The sequence below is a fragment of the Cyprinus carpio genome, chromosome B6 (assembly GCF_018340385.1).
Source record: "Cyprinus carpio isolate SPL01 chromosome B6, ASM1834038v1, whole genome shotgun sequence".
Lineage (NCBI taxonomy): Eukaryota > Metazoa > Chordata > Actinopteri > Cypriniformes > Cyprinidae > Cyprinus > Cyprinus carpio.
This window is the reverse complement of record NC_056602.1, coordinates 24,050,789-24,072,675: the sequence shown is the minus strand read 5'-3', so window position 1 is coordinate 24,072,675 and position 21,887 is coordinate 24,050,789. Positions and strand designations below refer to the sequence as shown.

Sequence of the window (21,887 nt, the reverse complement as noted above, 5' to 3'; positions counted from 1 at the left end):
TTAAGCTGCTCATATTAAATCGTAGTAATCATAGTAATCATATTAAATAATATAAGAGTGGCAGTTTTCGCTCTTAAAATAGAGCACTTTCATCTAGAACATTCTCCATCGCTTGTTTCTTTGGCGATGGGGCTCCTATGGATGACATGATGAACTAGAAGATGAGAATCAGCCCCTCACCCCAAAAAAGGAAAAAAAAAATCATGAACATTTAATGAAAAGAAAAGAAATGCATGTGACTGTACAAGTGCTGTAATTCATATCACTGAGAGGGAAGCCTAATTATACTCTAGATTAATACAGAATGGGTCGTCAGTGGCTGCACATATAATGGGAAAATCTCTTATCATATATTCACAAACTCAGAACTGTGGAATTTAATGAAAGGATTAATTTTTTCCCCCCAAGAATTCAGTAGAAAGTACTCGATATGAATACCTTAAGTATAATATATGACCAATTACAGTTTCTATAAATTTGCATATATGTATGTAAAGTGAATACTGTATGGCTCCCTGAATCAGGTACCAGCTAAAAGACACTGTATTAGTTTGTAGTATTTTTAAAAGGGAGTAAAATGACTCATTAAAAACAAACTATGGCTCTGTTTAGTAACCTAGATTATTATGTTATTTTATTCTACATATGACTGCCATGATGAGATCACATGACCAGCCAAAAACTTTTCACTTTATCTTGGTAATCCCAGTATTACTTTTGGATATGGTATAAATATATAAACCATTGATTAGGGTATTTGTAATCATCTTCTTCTTACTCCGCCAACTTTTTCAAAGTATCCTCCATGGCTGCCGAAGTGTATGAGCTGCTCGTTGAAAAACCAGGTGAACTTGAGCTCCAGCGAGGGATCGTAGGACACCTGGCAGGGAAGAATGATGCTCTCACCGACGGTCACGTCCAGCGTGTTGGGAGCAGTCGTAATGATTGTTGGCTCTGAAAAACAAGGTTTCAAAAGGTACTGTTATCAACTATTAAAGCCACTACCATTGACACAAAGTTTAGGGTCAGTAAGATTTTTTTTTTTTTCTAGAAATTAATATATTTATATAGCAAGCATGCATTTAATTGGTCAAGAAGTGACAGTAAAGACAATTACAATGTTACAAAATATTTCTATTTCAAACAACTTTCTATTCATCAAAGAATATTAAGCAGCACAACTGTTTCAAAATTGATAATAAAAAAACAAATGTTGCTTGAGGAGGACATCATTATATTAGAATGATTTCTGAAAGATCATGTGACACTGAAGACTGAAAACTCAGCCTCATTACTCCAAAACTGCTTTAAACCATATTAATATTTGGTGAGTACAAGAGACTACTCTTTTGAAAAACCCAAACTTTTGAACTCTAGTGCATATTCAATTATTTACTCATCTGCCATAATAACATCTTTCAGTTATCCTAATTTTGGGGATTTTCAAAGAAAAAAATCAACTTTAATTTTGATTAATTCAATTAATCAACCAACCAACCAGTATAACGTGTAATTATTTTACATAAATAAAAAATAACTTTTTTTTAAACTACAACTGAACATTGCTTAAAAGTAATATAGTTCTGAGCTCCATGACAGACGGCGGTCAGCTTGCAGGCCAGTATCTGAGGATGGACTGAGAGGTGAATATCCCACGAACGGTCCTTGAGCTCCACCATGTGTCACTGTCTGATCTCTGCTAAGCCCCTAAAGTCCCATCTGCTCTCCCAGAATGCACTACTCCGAAAAACAGATAACACACTGGCAGGGCCGGCGCCCAGCTTACTTTCTTTCCAAGTCTCAGTTCACATAGAGACTGATGCCATTCCACTAGGGAACACGATAAGCATGCCTGCTCCTCCACTTTCAGGTGCAAAAAATCCACTGTAGTTTGCTTTAGTGCCTCTTGAGGGCGCTGTGTGTATTCTGCTGAAGCGTCCGTCGGACTAAATTAAGCACGGTGAACGATACCCCAGACGAGCGCAAATTTATGCAGAAAGCGCCCGGCACGAGCTCCAATCTATGTGTGAGGATTTGATTCAAGATTTACAGGTCTACGACACATGAATCAACCTTTCCCCATCTCGACTGATATCAAACTGGAAAGGCAAAGCTAACAGGTGCACTGCTATGGGTTTTGTGCGTAACACAATGAGGGGCCGTCGGATGAGGCTCCCTTCTTTTATTGTTTGGATGAGATCCCTCTCCGACTGTCTGTCAGATTCACACAATGGGATGACAATACGGCACTGCCTGGTATTCTACTGTCAACTCTTAGCCTGGCAATTTAATTCAGAATTCAACAGCACTTGCCTTGAAGCCCAGAAGAGTGCATGTTACTTGCTCTTCTCCTGCAGGAACGGCACTTGTTGGAGGATTCGTTGAATAATGTACCATTTTTCCATCCCCGATACCTTCGCCACTTTCATCCTGTTCTCCTTGTAATGTTCTCATGTTATTGTTTGTCATCTCTTGTAGTAGACGGATGTCCCTCGGCTCCCTTTGTTCTTTTGCGTGGAAGTGGCTTGAGGTCTCCAAACAATGTGGATTCCTCTACGGTGTATATTTACACACATACAGGTGAAAAATTACCATTGTAAGCCAACGAGAAGCTATTAACACCTCCTATTGTAGTCATAATGGATGAAATGCGCATCAATGAGGGAAAGCGCAAATTTGCACTTCGGGCCAGAGTTGGGCGAAGCTGGTCTCCGCAGCCCTGAACGGTGGCAAGAAAATCTCTGAAGTCAAACCTGAGAATTAATTCAAGGCAAAGCTGACATTGCTGTCTGACTCTCGAGGTTGTAGAACTGGAGAAAATGCCTCTTATTACCCTGCTCCATCATCATTTGTGACAGATTGCATAGATAACCTCGTTTAAAAGACCTGACGCCCTCAAGCTCTCGTTGGCGTAATCTGAGTGATATCCATCTTGCATAATACCTTGTTTCTGTTACTGTCTGTCATTAAAACTGTCGAGAGAGCACTAGACCCTATGCATTAACAGGGCAACCTGTGGAAGGTTTCCGACCGCCGTGCTTCATAGTGATAGAAAGAAGATGACAGGAACAGAAAAACAGTACTATAGAATGACCGAGCAGTGTTAAATGGTCTGTGGAAGTATCCTAGAGCTAGACTACGCGGTGTTCTTCTGTCTCTAATATTTCTACTTGAATATTGCAGTCTCATATGGGGCAAGGGTTCTGGGAGGCTCACAATGATCTGGCACAAAAGCAATTGAGCAAAGCCAATGTGCAGATCTGTACGACAGGCGCCTGCTGAGCCTAGAGTTAGGAAATCAAACTCAAACAAGGTCAAAATATTAGCAAAGAAAACCTTGGCATTGATTTTAAGTATGATTTTTTTTTCTCAGTAAGTAATGTTTACAAGAAGCTCTACAAATTAATGACATATAGCCTACTACTATATTACATATAACAATAAAGCCATAGTATATATGTGAAGATTGTTTATTACATAGGTAATAGTTAGAAATTTTATATTTGTAGCAATAGCCAAAATGCATTGTATGGGACAAAATTATCGATTTTTCTTTTATGCCAAAAATCATTAGGATATTAAGTAAAAATCATGTCCCATGAAGATATTTTGTAAAATTCCTACCGTAAATATATTTTAAAACTTAATTTTTGATTAGTATTATGCATTGCTAAGAGCTTCATTTGGACAACTCTATGAATTCTTGATTTTTTTTTGCACCCTCAGGCTCCAGATTTTCAAATAGTTGTATCTCGGCCAAATATTGTCCTATCCTAACAAACCATACCTCATGGTGTATATTTTTATTTTTCAAAAAGTTGACCCTTATGACTGGTTTTGGGTCACATATATTATATAATATTAATAATAATGATAAATTAACAATATTATTGTTTATATTTTATAACAACAACAGCAGCATAACATAGAAAAGACAATATATAAAATATTTTTCAGCATGAGTGGTTAAGATACTGTCAAATTCTGTCAAATTCATAATTAGGAATAAAATACACAATTTATAATAGTTATATTGAACTTCCATAACAAACTCAAAAGACACACAATACTACAAAACTACATCACTGAAGATTACAATTGGCTGCCTATGGTAGATGAATTTACTTTTAAATTGGACAGGAACCCAATTTGAGTTTTAACAGTACAATATAGATAAGCATTTTTATTTTGGTAATTTTCCATTTCATTATTTAGAGACTCAGTGGAGAGAACAATGGGGAAAAAAGGAGGGAACACGATCAGGAAATGTCATTAGCTTCGTCCACATGATTACCACAGCGCCTACAAAAAATATAAGAGTACTTGACATGATTCTTAAGATTCTTGACCAACAAATAAAATCTATACCATACTAAAATCTGTTCTATGTCTCCATTCTCCATGTGTTTTTCCTCTTTTCATGAACACTCCAAAGGCAGTTTAGAAATGACCAGGGCTCCTTATCTTCACTCCAATACCTCTGCGAAATCTCACCAAAAGAAAGCTGACAAAAGACCTGACCATCGCAACCTCTTCCAATTGAGTTTCCACCCTCTGCGATAACCTTGCGGATCTTGCAATCGCCTTTTTTGAAGCTCGTACTCAGACAACACGGGTCGAAAACATCACAAAGTAATAATTGAAATAGAGCCTCTTGGATATGTGCACAATCTGAGAAAGATTTACTCGTTTTTCAAAAGAGCCATGGGTGAAATTCCATCAAATCACAATTATAAGAGCCTTTAATGAACATGACTTCAGTCAAAATCAACAATTACTTGTCAAATGTGCAACAACACAGCAAAACAGTACTAGCTGATAATAAAACTACTGAACACCACTGAAAATAAAATGAATTATTAAAAACTTACAATAATATAATATAATAACAATTATAAAAGCCTGAATTTATTAAACTCAATTGATAAATATGCAACAATACAGCAAAAAGAGAAAGTAAAATAAATATTCAAAAATGTTACTTATTAATTATTTTAAATAATACAATATAATATAATATTAAAGCCTTAAGCCTGTAAAAAGACTTAACTGAAAATGATTTAAGTCAAAATGAATTTAATTGTCAAATATGCAACAGTACAGTAAAAATGAAAAGTAAAATAAAGATGGAATTATTAATTATTTTAAATAATATAATATAATAAACATTAAAATAAATTATAAAAAGAATAAGTATTGGTGATAAAAATTATATAAAAAAATATAAAGTGGTATAAATGTGTACAGCAAATAAAAAAATATAATATTTTAATATGAAGTTTAATATGAACGTTATAATGTTTATAAAAACATTCAGTATTATTTATTTTAAAATCTAACAATAAGCAATATATTATACCACTATACTACAACTGTTTTATCAAAATGTGTTTAAAATGGTTAAGCATCTTATTATTTTTTAATTATGTTTCAGTGCATGCACTGCAGCTTTAAATGACAAGGGGCTGGTGGGATAATTGTGAACGTCGCATGCAACAGCGAGGGAACTCATTACGAGAATGATCCCTCACCAGCTCTGATATCATTGTCCAAAATCCAAACACATGATTTGATCCTCAGTTAATCTCTGTCCAGCAAAACCAATTTCTAATTAAGACTAATTAATCTGGGTAATATCCTCTCAGCGTTCTGATGATTGGGACATCACCAGGGCTGACACAATGCTTGGTTTCCAACCGCTGTTTGCTGAGAGGTTTACTTGCGACTTATCCAGTGGGAATCTAATGTGACAGGTATTTTTCAGCCCTCATATCACCGCAGTCAATTTAAATAAACCACTGTCATCTCCCATAAGGGCTACGGCAGACGCTGATGTACACGGGCAAACCAGGTTTCCACTCCTAAATGAAATTGCAGATGTAAATGTCCCTGTCTTAGTCTCAGAGCCTTATTGATAGTGACAGTTAGGTGCTAGATCATACAGGGGAACATTTGTACGTCAGAAAGGATGCATCGACGCACAATCCAGGGTAAACGCTCAGGGTGGGTGTCAAATAGACGCCGGTGACGCTCTCTCTCAAAAATAAATCTGAAGATAATCGTGCAATTCATCCAGATAGAAAAAAGATGCATCTTTCTCCGCAGGCTGATTGATAACCAATTTAATGGGCCGCTCCCCATCCTCAGACACATTACAAAGTGTCTGGATAAATGTCATCAGTAATGACAGAGCGGACATGTTTGAGGACTGCGTTAATGAAGAGAAATAATGGAATAAAAGGTGCGAGATGATGCGACGCACAAACAACACGCACGGTGCAGACGGTGACTAAAAGTAATGAGGCGGGCTGAGAGCCAATCGCCATCCTGTTAGGCCCTTTTTTGATTTGGGTTTGAGTTGAAAGAGCAGTTATTGCTTGAGTGTGAAATCCAAGTCCCACAAATGAGAAATAAAACATCCTTTCAAGAGATAATTCTGTTTTTAGAGGCGGATAATAATAATTATGAGCCAGCTTTTCAACCTTTACGATGGGAAATGATCTGTGGAGTTTCATTCTTAAATTAAATCTCTCCAGATTAAAGAATTTCACTCTTGATTAATTAAATATGTCAGTGTTAGAAAGTGAAAAACCGTGTGACTGTACAACACTCTGGCGCTGGTGAGAAAAAAAGAGGGTCTTTCGATGAAAGCATGGAGCGGAGACTCAACATAAAAGACTTATAAGATACTCATCCATCTCTCTCTCTGTTTAAGCTAGTCTGACCGCAACCGTATATCATCTATAATGCAAGTAATTCATTTTTAAATTATTAACCAGTCTTTGGGAACACAGACAAATTAAGATTTTACAAGTAACTTGCAGAGAAAACAAATGATTTGTTTGCACTAACAAATATCTGATTAATGATAGACTAAATAGGCTTTTCTGTACCAGTGAGTGTAATACTACTGACAGTTTAACTAATTAAAACTGAGCAACAGGGTTGAAATCACTGTCATACATACCCACCACTCTCCTGAGATGTGTGAAAATGAGGGCTGTCAATGTTAACGCGCTTAATTTTATAATCCTTAACGTGTTAAAATAATTTAATACAAATAACGCAAAATTTCCGAAGCTCACTTTCTACTCTAACCCTTTAACCCAATTTTACTTCTTTGCATGCAATCAGATGATTTTGAGCCACTAAACTCCGGGAAAGTTTTCAGTCAAGTAAATGCATTCAAACAATCCATCCAAAACAGTGCTAATGCAAAGGAAACCAGGCAGATTACATCAGAGATTACAGAGAGAACAGAGACTCGCGTTGCGTTTTCAGTGAATGATTCATTCCAGCTCTGTCATATTCTGTGATTGTCTGTGGTTAAATTATCAGATTTTTCACATTTTCACTCAAACAAATTTATCACATTCCTATTACATTAGGGAATAGGTTACATCAAAAATCAAGACACAGACGTTGTGTTACAACACAAAATGTGTTCGCCGTTTTCCCCTATGGAAAACATTTACACCAGGCAGCCTTATGGATCATCGCTAAATATAGAGGAATCAGCTGCGTTAAAGAATTATGATATGACTCATGCAAAAGACATTTGCATTTGCATCTTAAAAAAGGGCAAATGAAACAATCAAAGTGGTCACTATAGCAACCATTAAAAGGAGAACTACCTCCAAGGTGCTTTATTAGAGAACTGTTGAGCTGGTGTCTGAAGGCCTTAGAGATGACTAACGTGTGCGGATGGAAACCAAAATGGATTGAACCTTTAAGTAAACATGACAGCGAGCTCAGTCACGACAGATTTGTTTTTATGTCGGACTGGTTTTTGGAGGGAGAAAACTACATTAAACTTAGAACAAGAACAAACACGTGGATTGTGGACTACGTGATCTCATTAGTATTCGCAGGTGTTCAAACGTACACATGCTTTTTTTTTCTTTCTTTTTTTTTTGGCCAGATTCGTACAACAACAATGTATGTAAAATGTAAACCCTTTGTAAAAAACCTGGAATTACTTTATATAATTCCAGAATTATATATATATACATACACATATGTTTTACTCTACATACTTTTCCATTTATTAATTTAAATCAATTTTCCAATTTATTTTTACAGAGAAGAATTAAGCAGCTTAAATGTCCAAGCAGGTAAACAAGCTTAAAATGAATGAAATTGTCTATAAAGTTCTCATATAATAATAGACATTTTAGAAGCTATCCATACAGTATCAATTTGATTACATTTATATGTGTACAAACAAATACAAATACTAATGAGATTGTGTTTTTGCAGAACACAAGGTTTCTACTTCACTCAAAAGTTGTCACTATGGTATAAATATGGATTTTCTTTGCTGATGCAGCATGTGTACACTCATCTGACATACTAATGGAGATTTGAAAATGGAGGTTGACATACAGCTGCCAGTGGCGTATCACTTCAGTTGACATGTTTGGAAAGTGAAAAGCGCCCAGCGTCATTGAATCTATCTATCAATCGTGTTTAAGGTCCTCTGCCCCAGTCCATCTATCTATAAATGCCATTTACTCACACCATGCTGCCCTGCGTCAAGTCAATATATTGATAACATAATACATACGAATATAAAATGAAGGGGATTCAATATTTATTGAGTTTTTGATGGATCTCCCCTTGACATGCAATGATTTAAGGTTTCAATGCTTGACAAAGGTTAATAAAGCAGACTAAAAACGTCACACTTAAGGCACAATAAACCCTGCGGTTGTTTACTTTTAAAAGAACTTTATGTGAGTGAGGTGATAAATCCAGAGGTTTTTATAGACCCGTAACTTTGCTTTCTGCAGGATCACATTAAAATGAACCTCCTGAATGTTGGTTAAGGACTTCTATTTAAAATGGTTGGAAACCACTTTACTAAGTGCTTCTAATAGAGGTGCATGAAAAGGCTGGGTTGTGCATCAGTAAGGAGTCTAATTATTTTTGTGCATGATCTGTAAAGATACAATGGTATGGGGTGGTGGCCAGAATGCTATCTCAAATAAATAAACTATAACATGAAGAAAAAGCACTATTAGGACAAAATGAATTTTCTCTGAGAAGTTTAGGTAAAATCGTGTTTCAAACTTGCACTTTTGATTTTATCCCTCAGTAAAAATTACAGAGCAAATTAGCCACTGTTCTTCAGCCACCTTCGGCGACCTCTGAAAAATCTAATCCTGACCAGATAGAAATATCTGTGATTTTGGTATATTATTTTTTCACAGCCCTTCTCCTCATTTATTTTGACCTTCGCCAAATACTGTAACTAAAGCTAAATTTGTCGTTGTGCTGTCTGCTTCACCTTCATTATGAATTTTTGCCAACTTTCTGGGCAACTAACAGTTGGTGGTTCAAGTACTGCTTGCATCCCATCCAATTTAAAAACAGAATTAAATAAAAAAGGAGAGTCCGGACTGCTCAAAACGGCCTTAATTAATTCCTTCCCTTAATACATAAGGTTACAATTAATCACATATGTGATTTATTTCAGTGCGTTTCAGTGGGTTTACAACATTTTGTAATGCCCAGACACTTCCATCTTCAGGGCTGTGCTAAAAGAATTAGTCTCTTAAATTAATAAGTTGGAAATTAATTGGCAAAACCCCATGGAAAGTTGAATCAGAATTTGAAATGCATGTGAAGCTGAAGGATGTCCAGCCAAGATTTAAGTTTGTCTTTTCGACTTAAAAACTGCAGCTAATGTACTTAAAAAAATATCTGCATGTGTATATACACAGCATAAATGGTTTATGTGTTTATGGAATTTGGAAGATTTTGTAATTTTTATTTTTTTAGAAGACATGTTAAGGTTCTTTGGAGATTTTTTGTTCCCACAAACCTGCTTGATCAATTACCAAAGAAGAAGGAAGAAAATTTTTTTGAGAAATATGATTTTTTTTTATAAGTGTTATAATTTTTTGTTTTGAAAATGTGTGTACACTCCTCCTAAAAGTTACTAAATAAAACTAAAAAAAAAAAGTGTATAGGTTTAAGGTTTTAAGGCTATTTTTGAGTATGTTGTAAGTATATTTTTAAAGACAAGAAAATTCCTGACAATTAAAAGTGTTATATAGCCCACTGAATCATACTCAGCCTTAATAACGGCAGCAGTGGAACCACTTGGGAGAGATATGCCAGGTGACTTATTTCTTAGCATAAAAGAGGACAATGGTACAAGAAGAATACCAAATTATTGTTTTAAGTGTGAAAATATAGCAGAAGTAGCACCAACATTCAAAAACAATGGACTTGTGACAAGGCTCCTGAAATAATCAGGTCTTCACTTTAAGTTTTCATTTAGTAATGAGTGAATTTTTGCTAGAAAAGGAGCAGGAGAAACACTGTGAAAGTGTCTCAAAGCCGGCAAAAGCTATGAAAAGAGTGACACTTTACCGCACACAGAGTATGACGCAACCTGCAGAAGTGACATTACCTACTGTAGCCAGAGCAAAATAAACCCATTTAACCTCTTCCAAGGCCCATATTTACAAAAAAGAGACTTCTGGGAATCCATGCTCTGGTCTCAAGAGACCAAGTCAATCATTTCGGATCCAAAAGCATCCAAAATGTTCTGGTGTTTCTAGAGGAGGAGTACAGTGAGAAGTGCCTGGTCCCCACAGTGACGTTCAGTGGTAGTAAAGCTTTTATATAGGGATGAATGAGTGCTGAAGGTGTGAGGGAGTTGTGCTTTATCAATGCCGGCATGAATTCACACACTACTGTGTGATGTAATACAAAAACCTGAAAATTAAGATGCTACCCTCTTCTCATTCCCTGCATTGTTGGGCATTTTTTCAGCATGACAATAAAGATATTCATTCTCCCAAGGTGAAAATCCTTCAGTGGACATGTATTTCACTCAATCTTAACAGTCTTGAGCAGCTGTGGGGGATTCTGTAGAGACAAGCTGATCAAAACTCCCCATTAAAGACCAGAGCATTTAAGGAGGTCGTCCTGCAGGAGTTAAACAGGACAGATGTGAAAATTTGTCATGAACTTATATAATTTATATTATATATAAATATTTTATATATAATTATAAAAATTTTCTTAAAACTATGCATGGATGTGTGTGCATTAATATATAATAAATATACACAGTACACACACATATAAGATGTAAACAAACTTTTATTTTGGATGCGATTAAATATTTTACAGCACTAGTTTTAATAGTTTTAATTAAAATTCGAATTGCAAGTATGCATCCTCTTTGATGCCTAAATTCAAACGAAAATTTCATTTCTGACACAACCTTGCAATTCTCACAAAAGCCATTATTACAGACCCCAATTCCATCTGAATCCCTACATGGAATCAGAGTCATCCTGTCTTATTAACTGTAACTCAAATGCTGTTTACAAAACGAACCTGCCCACATATTGCTCAAAGGAAAGAGGAAGAAAGAGAGCGATGAGGGAGGTAAAACACACACGTTGCAGAGGGTATGGAGATCTCCATTGAGTTGTGCTTACATCCTGAAAATCCCCCCAGCCTTAGAACACTCCTAAGTGAACTTGCTCGGCACTGCACACCCACCTCTCATTCATATTTAATACAGCATAATAACTCACTGCTCCAGTGACTCAACACAAGTGTGATCTGGGTCCCTCAAGGTTCCCCATGCTGCTGTTCTGACACTGCACTCCTTCATCTCATTAGGAAATAAAAGGATTCCATTTGGCTAAGATCAGATAGCTTTGGAAGGTATACAGTATACTACTTCGCTATAAAACAGATGTGAGGTGGATGTATTATGCAGAATGTCCTGTATGAAACCAAATATCCAATGAATATACAGCAAAAGATGCTAGATTATCCTCAAAGACTCCAAAATGACTGAATTGAAGCAAATACCTTTAACAAGCATGTTCCCTGAGCTGCTGGCCTCGCCAAACTGGTTACGGGCAACACACGTGTACGTGCCAGCATCCAATTTGGTGACATTGGATATCCGAAGACTTCCACTCTCCAATATAGCAATTCTGCAATGCAAACAGACACACACACACATTATAATATTACTTCAGAGTGCTTCTGTGACTTCAAACCAACAATCAACAAAAGCAATTTATTTTTTTGACAGGATAAAAGTAAGACGACAGGTTTTGCAGATATTTAAGACTTGAGACTTCTGGAGAGATTTTAAGTGTGTGATGCAAGACGATCTAGATGTTCTCACAGAGACTGTTTCAGGGGAAAAGAGTGCAATTTTGGGAGAGTTTTGAAGGTTTTTCAGCCTTTGCACATTGCTAAGAATCCTTTGTCTTGTCAGATTTCAAGTCCCAACCTTCAACAAACTCCTGTCAACATGTTTTTAAGAGGAATAAGAATTGCACTGAAATGCCCACAAAGAAAGAAAATTGTTGGAAGAAATATTTGGACAAGTCTAATGCTGCTGGGATATTTTCCATTAGCCATTTAAAATGATATTCAAATACCTATCCATGAACCGGAATCAAACCAATGTAAATTTTAACACCTGTTTTTATGTAGGTCAATGAAAAAATCAGTTCAGAAATTCAAATATGAAATTATCTTTGCACAATAATGACCTTTAAACCATGTAGTGCATACGCACATAAAAGGGTCTTAAAAACACGTCGTCAAAGATAAAACACATGATGTGGAGACCTTGAGGATGAAGGAGAAAAATAGGGAGGGCTTCATTAATTCATGATGGCATTCTAAATATTCTATCCACGATACTCAAGAAGGAGTGAGCCATAAGCAAGTTATACAAGATAATGTTATGAGTGTGCATAAAAAAAAAAGAAAATGAGGGAGGAAAAAAACAACAACAACAACATGGTGCCATATTATAGATGGTACTATTTTGAAAAGCTGTGATAGCTTGAGGGAAAAGTTGTTTAATTGGTGTGGACTAAACATTGAATATAAATCATCCATTTCCACAAACTGTGGATTTCATTAATGACTCTGGGGGGACCCCATATATAAATAATATATTTCTAATTAACACTGTCGAAGTGTGGCAAATGTAATAATAATTGGTAAACACATTGTAAAAGAGAGAAAAGAAAAAAATGGCTAAAACACACAGTGGTCAGATATGATGTTTCCCGCACACATGCACAAAACAGACAATCACATATTATTTGAGCTTCACTAACATCCAGATAAAATCAAACCTACACCCATGCAATGTTCTTACACAAGCATTTTCCGTAGAATAGAGTGTACTGAACAGCTCAGTGATTTTTCACATGGCACGGCCGTAGGATGGCACTAGTAAAATGTGTTTACAGAGTGTGAAGAACTTGACTAGCCTGCACAAAGCCCAGACATGAACCCCACCGAACACCTTTGGGATGAATTGGAACATCAGTTTCTGACATCAGTGCCGAGAAAATCCCTGCAGTCATGTTCCAACATCTAGTGGAAAGCCTTCAGTGTCTGTCACACATTTTTTACCTTAGTGGAAAATTTCTGTTAAAAGTTTGGTTGGTAAGAAATTTTGAATGATACTGAATAAAGTTTCTTATGCTATCCAAGCCTGATTTTTTATTTATTTATTTTAAATATAAAAATACAGTAAAATCAGTAATACTGTGAAATATTTTTCTATTTAAAATGACTGTTTTTTATTTTAGTATATTTTAAAATCTAATTTATTTCTGCAATGGCAAAGCTGTATTTTCAGCATCATTACTCCGGCTTAGTGTCACATGATCCTTCAGAAATCATTTTAATATGCTGTTTGCTGCTCAAGAAACATTTCTCATCAGTGTTGAAGATAATTGTGCTCCTTAATATTTTTGTGGAAACCCATGACACATTTTCTTCACGCTTCCTTGATGAATATAAAGTTCAAAAGAACAGCATTTTTTTGAAACAGAACATTATAAACGTCTTTACTGTTCCCTTTGATCAATGCACACTTGCTGAATATATTATATTCATTTTTAACTGACCCTAAACTTTTGAATGGTAGCACATATATAATCACAGACAAAAAGTAAACCAGAACATTAAGACGTGGATATGCACAACAATTGCAGGTCACAACAAAGCAGGTTAAATACAGTTTATCAAAGATAGCGGTGAAGTTTGTCCCTTCTTCTCTTTCTCCCTGGCTCCTCCGTTATGCACCCTACCTCCAGAGACTACCAACAAATAGGCCAGCACATTGTCTTATCTAGATCAAGGAATGACCTGTTTTTGTGCAGCTCTCCTGCGTTTGCAGCTGTTGGTGATGTTTTATGAGTTATGAGATACATTTGTTTGCCCATCTCTTTATAACGCTACTCTCCCTGTCTCTTTCAACCTTCAGACAATTCTTACAGAGAAAAGTACTTTGACATATGGAGGATGAGTGTGATTTTCAAATATTGGTGTCTGAAAACAAAGCGAGGCCACCAGCAATGAAAAACCTCAATATCTCAATTGTTTTTCTTAGACAGCAATTCCAAGAGAAAGTCACTGATTTCTCAGGTTTTTATCCTGAGATCATTTTATCACCTAACTTTTATGGCCTGACTCGCTTTTATCTTCTATCTCACATGGTTCCTATAAAATTGCTGAAGAGTTCTCAAAAATATTTCAAACTGCTCAGGTTTGCCAAGACATCAGCAAACAATAGACAGAGATCTTAATACAAATGCAAACATTTCTGTTGATCAAATATTCAGCATATCTATAAAACGTGTCTCCATTTTTGTTTCTCCTAAGAAAATTTTAGAAGCAACATTCGAGTAAAAGTTGATTATCTAAATATGAAACTTCCTTAAGCAACATCTGAGCTTCATCTGTCCATCATCATGGGATTCTGGTGTCTCCAGCAGGCTTTTCTAACATGTTTAACCAGCAAAATTTGGCTACGCTGATCCACCAGAAGTAGCATTAACCAGTATAAGCCAGCATGAAAATTTCTTCAGCAGAGTAAGCAAACCTGACAGATCCATTCTGACATTGATGGGTTCAAACAGAGGAGTCTTCTTAGGTTGGTGCAGTCTGTGGTCTTCAACATACTCAGAGAGCATCTATTCTTGGACAAGCACACCAGTCCCACCATCCAGCCCGAGTGAACGAAGACCTATCAATAATTCACCAGCGAGATGAACCTGAGTGCTGGTCTCCTCATCTCCTGTTCGTAACAGCTAATAAGGACAGCTGTAAATCTCTTAGCAGGATACAAGCCTGTATGACACGGCACTGGTGAGCAGTTTAAAGAGAGGCACTATGTTGCAGGGAATTCTCAAATCTCCCCAGAAGTGTACTTAGAGTTGGTACAAAGACAACTATGCCACTGAGGCAAAAGCGAGCTATTATGCCCTCTTATGTTTTGCTGGGGAAGACGGATAGGAGGCATTATTTAAGAGGCATCCTGTAGGAGCTTTCCTCTGGAAATCACAAACTGGACAGTGTAGGCTAAATACTTGTTGACTCCTCTGGTTGTTTTCTGGCCAAAAGTCTATGCCAGAAAGCTCTCTGAATTGGCCTAAATTATAATTTATTTACTCATGAATTGGTTAATGCCTCATTTTGGGTCTCTTTTACATTTTCTTTTTTTTTTGTAAGAATGGGACAATACTAAAGGCATAATTCTCAAAATCTTGTAATGCGTGAAGGAACATGACCTTAATATTTGTTAGTATATTCTTTTTCATTTCAAAACATTTGCTTCTGAAATGAAAGCATGAGTGGAATAATAAAAATTTTTGTTGACTTTGTTGAGGCATTTGCAGTCTGAGCGCATCACTTAATAAACTTCAACAAGCTCTTAAACACGCTCTTCAGAATTTCTTCCACTTAACGCTCGGTCAAATAGAACAGTCTTAAACAAGGTGAAATAAAAAAGATCCTGTTACACAGAATATTTTATTCACCAATTTGCATTCAAAAATGAGGAAATTTAGGAAATTGTAAATTGTAATTATTATTCCATCAACAATCAAATATTTTAAGTAACAAGAATTCCATCCCTGTTTTCACAAATAAAACAATTAGCCATTTTCTGTTTGATTTGATGACCTAAATACAAAATATAAATACATGATCTAAATATAGTCTAAATATAAATGTAAAAATATCCTAAATATACAACAGAATAATAAAAAGTGTAAACAACAACAACAACAACAACAACATAGTAATAATTTTTTTTTTTTTTAAATGATAAATTAGAATAAAATAAAAGTGGCATTCCTGAATGAATCAATGTTATGACCAAATGAATTAAATTGAGTGAATGATTCACTTGTTGCACCTAGGTGTGCTGATGTAATATATAAATCTCGAACAAATAAATAATAAGAAAAATACACAGAAAACATTTTTTTTTTTTTTAATTAATTGTTAATATTAATGATGTTATGTTTTTTATATTATAATATAATGTGCATTTTATGTTATGTTAGGTTATGACTTGTCTTATCTCCTGATCCCATTCCCTCCCTCTCTCACCCTCTGCTTCTTCATCTCTCTTGAGTCTCTTGCAAAGGAGCTTTCATCCTGACATTCATTAAATTTTCAATTGGCAGAATTATGAGTGACAGTGACCACTGCCGCTCCAAGTTCAGAAGAGTTAAACTCTTGCAAACAGGCAGCAGTGTGATGCACCGACTATCAACGGGAGCACAGAAGAATCTGCCAACCAGTGACCAACAGTAGAGACTCGCCAACCTGCAGCATTTGAATTGCTAACAGTGTGAATGGAGCTCAAGTGTAAAGGCAAAAGCTCATAAATACTGTTGCATATTTGTACAAGTGCATTTAAGCGGGTTGCAACTCTCTTGCACTAAATGGCCTTCTCTGACCTACCTGGAGGTTGTGTTCCATCAGTGAGTTTTTTTTTTTAAAAACATTTACCGAGGACCCAGAGGGAGGGTTATGTAGCAGGGTGAAGCAGTGTCTACAGAAGGATCAAAAAGGTTGTTTTATCCTCCAAATAGGGCACGAGGGTTGACCCAAACATGAAGGGCTGATCTATGTTGAGGGCTAATACCCTAAAGAGGGGTGTGAGAGAGCTCCTGGCGTTACTTAGATGGATCATGTGTCCATATCTCAGTAGGCCTTCTGCTGGGAAGCGCGTTTGATAAACTGACGACCTTGTCAGTTGGATAAATAAACCAGGGGAAGCAGAAACAGGTCATTTTAGATCACGCTCTGTCAAGAGATCTGTTTACGGGAAGCTACCTTGATGAGCACACCTCTACTTTCGAATCCTCAACCTCAAGGTTAGTCGGCAATTACCGCCACAAGAAAAAAAAAAAAAAAGAGCCTTCCGATGAGTTTTGCCGTTATCACAAGAACAACAGAGCAATCACTTGTTGGTCAAGGGAAAAAGAGGAGAGGGGAAAAATGGGACATGAAAAGGTTGTCTTCTGACACTTTTCCAATAGCCAGGTAATTGATATTGATTTTTTTTGTGTATACGAGTCAATGGTTCTTAAAGACATAACATTCATTATCGCCGCATCTGACACTCACATAACCGTGTCAAACTTTTACGAATTACAGCATCTATCCGGTCTGACTTACTGACTTAATGTGGCATAGCTGCATTTATAATGCAGGCCATATCGAATAAATTCACTATAAATCAGAAATACAGAGAAAGACATTGATTTCTATGAGATACACTGATTTATAAAGGCAAAACTATGAAGTAAATCCAATGTGCTGTGAGCTCAACATCTCTAATATGCTCCAAATTTGGGGCGTATTTACAAGAGAAACCGCTGAAATTGGCTCATAGAATTCACCCGTGGTATTTATCTAAGTCTTTGCGACAGGCATTATTTGGTTTGTCAATCAGAGACGGCTCTTGGGTTTAATAATGCGGGTGTCGCTCACTCTGCGGGTGTCCAATTCAGATATAATGGGAGTGATAAGAAATGATTGACAGAAGCATCTGGACACCTAGCTGAGTTCAAAGAGGAGGCGTTTTCGACAACCAGCTGTGTACAATAGTGTTTTCCTCCTTACGGTATTAAAATAGCAAAGGAACGGCGGAGTTGCGAGCTACAGCGGCTGTGACATTTCCTGCGAGCGCTAGGCACGTTGACCCCTCGTCTCTGGGGGACCAGCATTAAGTTTCCATGGCAATGTGGAGATTTGTAAAAATGAGAAAGGAAGAGAAGAAAAAGGATGAAGAAGTATTAATCTCTATTTTTGTAAACCCAAAATCCACCGGTGTCAAATTTATATTCGAGCCACAGAGCTTAATGTGTCAGCGGCGCCGTCAAGATACATTCCCTGTAGAGTATCATTTGCGACGTATGTCGGTACTTTTTCCCCCACCTTAAAAGAAGGCTTGCATTGCCTTCCCACTTATCCTGAGGTAATTTTCTTAACGCTGTTCAATTATTCAATGTGCTGATTTAGTATGGGTACATTCGGCTCTTGCCATTCCACAAGATAATTCTATGTCATTTCTCAACACGAAATAAATCAACACGGCACCAGCTGGCGTAATAATTTAGCTTCAAATCAGTTGTGTGGGAAATGGACTTAAATAATGTGCACGGAAATATGCTATGCTCTGCTTTAAGCCACTCATATTCTACATATAAAATAAATCACTGATTTATGGGAAACAAACTAAACCTGCCATTAGCTTTGGAAAATGGAATATTTCCACTTTTAAACTTTAATAGAAGTTAAATGAAACATTATTACAGTATGTCCTGAAACTTCTCATAGACTATCTCATAGGCTTTTTTTCAGTACCATTAGATATGATGTATATATATATATATATATATGTTATACACTGCCAACAGTTTGGTTGAGCAGTTTGGGGTCTATAATTTTATTTAGCAAGTACCTAAATTAAATTTATCAAACATTACAATAAAGACATTTATAATGTTACAAAGAATTTTTATATCTAATAAATGGTGTTCTTCTGTCATATAAATACTGTTTTCAACACTGATAATAATAATAATTAGAATTGTTTCTAAAGGCAGCTGACAATTCAGTTTTGCCTACACAGGAATAATTTACATTTTACAATATATTAGAATATAAAAAAAGTATTTTCAATTGTTGTAATATTTCAAAATATTAAAATTTTTTCATCTTCATCTTAAGGTTCTATAAGTATCAAGCAAAAGAAAAAAAGATACATTTAAAATGTGTAGTTTTCTATCTGACTGTGGTGAAATCAGTTGGACTCTATCCTTTTGACTCAACTGATTCATTCATCAAAGTGAATGCTAAATTTGTCAATACATACTAAATGCTAAATATTTGACACAATATTTTTATATGGTATTGAGCAGACAAGAAAAAACACATTTTGTGAGAAAATGAAAGCATCAGAACGTTTAACAAATGAATCCAAAACAATTCCATAGCATAAATGTACACTTTTCAATTCAGTAGCTTGTTTTGTCCCAGTACTCAAGAATAGATTAAATATAATAATAACAGACACAGAGGAACACAAAAAGCCCCAAACAGAAACAAAAATGAAAATACATGAAAATTGTATCATTTCATGTTTGCAGTGCAAGGCATATTTCCAGTAGTAAGCGAGGCTTTTAATTTCAGCAATATCTATCCCCAGGGTCAGCAGCTGCGGAGAAACAGTGTTTATCAGGGCCAAACACTGTGGGCTTGTGGGTGTACTCAAACCGGGCTCCTTTAATCACAAATGGCTCTTCAGCTTCATTCTTTCAGACTGATATTCATCTCTCTTTTTCTCACACTCATATGCACACAATTCCTTCTAGGAATATAAAGCAACACACATGTGCAGCCCGAAATGTGCGAAGGGACCAAGATGGATTACTGGTGCTGCGCTGGCACATTCGTTCTTTGTTGAATTATATTATATTAGCCATTCAGTCAAGATAAAAGTTATAACTAATACCGAGTATTATATGGTGGTTATTATAGTAGTGAGGGGGGTAAACTAATCACGGCCAAATCTCTGCATCCATTTGCATTCTGGTTGAGTTTTATTTCACCAAATTAAACTAATTTCTCCTGAAGAGAGTTATTACTGCGGTGAAAAGGAAGGGGATTCATACATTATGGTCCAAAAGTCTGAAACCGCAAGTGAAAACAGTTATATTTTGCATTTTTCTCATTTAATACACGTTTCACATTAAGAATGAACAATTCGAGTGAAAAGAAGAACATTTTACCTTTTGTACAAAGCAGCTCAAAGTGATAAGTGATGAGAAATAATGCAAAAGCTTAAATATTTACTTGTTTAAGTCTATTTAAAATCTCTTTTAAGGTTTAAATACATTACATTAAGATTTTCAAATATAGTTTTAGACATTTGCAACCCAATTTATATTTAAGAAAAATTTCACAAAATACCTTTTTTCGTACTAATTGTCCCATAGAGAGTTTAATTAAAGCAGTGCATCAATTGTGTAGGGCTGCAAACATAACATTAGTGGCAATCGATGTGCTGTCCACCATCTTGATTGACCAATTGTCTGCCGTGCAAATCTATATCTATAGATTGTCTGTGGCAAGCATATCAAATTATGCTTTGCTAGTTAAAGAGTCTTTTAGCCAACATTAGCAAAACACAGCCATAGGAGGTTAAGTAAATGACATTCTATTTAAAGGGGCGGGAAATATGTTGATGGAGACCCTCTATGGTTGGGTTTTAACCAAGAATTTGAAGCTTTGGGGCATGTTCCAGATCTCCGCTGGTGGGCCATTCCCCTTCAAATGACATTCCGCTGACTGACACCACCTAATTTCCCCTGGTGAGAGAGGAATATGAAATTAAAATGAACCATATGAGCTGGCAACCCAACAGCTTAGGCGGATGAGCCTTAAGGTGAGCTAATGAGGAAAATGTATTCGGTATTTATTTTTTGGCTGTGAGAAACGCTCTGTTTTACGGCGGCATCATGTTCAATCTTTGTGTCCATGAGACTGCAAGTTCCAAACAGGTGTTCAATTAGATTAAAAAGAGAGAAAAAAAAAAAAAAACAATGGGCTTCAGTGAAAAAAACAAAAAAAAAAACAAAAAAAAAACCTGAATGCGACATTGAAGAATAATAAACAAGTTTCTTTTTTAATAAATGCAACAGCATGTTGCCTACATTGTGTATTTTTACCATGGTTATTATCTTAAAACACCTGGTTCTGGATGGTTAAGGCGACACGTCAAAGATGCTTTTAAGCATTAGACTGAAAATCAAGTTAAAGCTTAATTCTACAATAACAAGATAAGGGAAAGTGGGCTTAATTAGATAAGTAAACGGATCCCGGCCCTCAAAAGTGTTCTATATCAGCAATGACAGCAGCTGTGCTTGCCTCCACAAACTCTCCTTTATGGAGCTTTCTGAATTGTTATCGCGCCACCCTTCATTCACCTGCACCGCAGCCTTCAGTGGCAGATGCGCTTTTAAATGGAAATCATCCTGACAAGCAAAACTTCATAGAGTGTACTCATCCCACTCCTCCTCGTTTTTCTGCTTCATCTTTCGCTCTCGTTCTGTAAAGACACCGACCGCATCTACAAGTGGGAAGTTAACTCAACATTAGTGTGTTACCACAAGATGGCCGGCATACGGTTTTATATATTTGTATAATTATGTTCATGAAAAACAGGTCACAGGCCAAAATCAAACAAACAGAATAATTATACTAGAAAAAGATGATATAGAAAACAAAGCCTATTTTAGAACCATTGTGACATGTTTTTATGACAATTAAGCACATGTATATCTAGGATAGTGTGTGTGTGTGTGTGTGTGATATAGTTTTACTTTTTTTTACTTTAAAAAAATTCTCTCTTTGTATGGTATTTATTCTTCTCCTTTTATTGTACTGCTGTGCCAAGTGGAACTTTTCTTTGGGTGTTTAATTAAGGAACAATCAAAGTCTATTTTTTGTCAGAAATAATTACTGTAATGTCTGGACATTTTATGGTTAATTAGGTTGATTCTCATTAT

General features: G+C 36.0%; 1 protein-coding gene across 6 annotated transcripts in view; it reads right to left on the bottom strand.

The window, feature by feature from the left end:
* cntn4 (contactin 4) overlaps positions 1 to 21,887 on the bottom strand; it is a 128,383-nt gene that overhangs the window by 12,188 nt on the left and 94,308 nt on the right. For all 6 annotated transcript variants that reach the window (XM_042726385.1, XM_042726384.1, XM_042726383.1 and 3 more), the window contains 2 exons: positions 11,845 to 11,972; positions 779 to 954 (listed from right to left, as the gene is read on the bottom strand). In XM_042726385.1, coding sequence (XP_042582319.1) covers positions 779 to 954; positions 11,845 to 11,972 — 304 coding nt within the window. The remainder of the gene's footprint in view (positions 1 to 778; positions 955 to 11,844; positions 11,973 to 21,887) is intronic.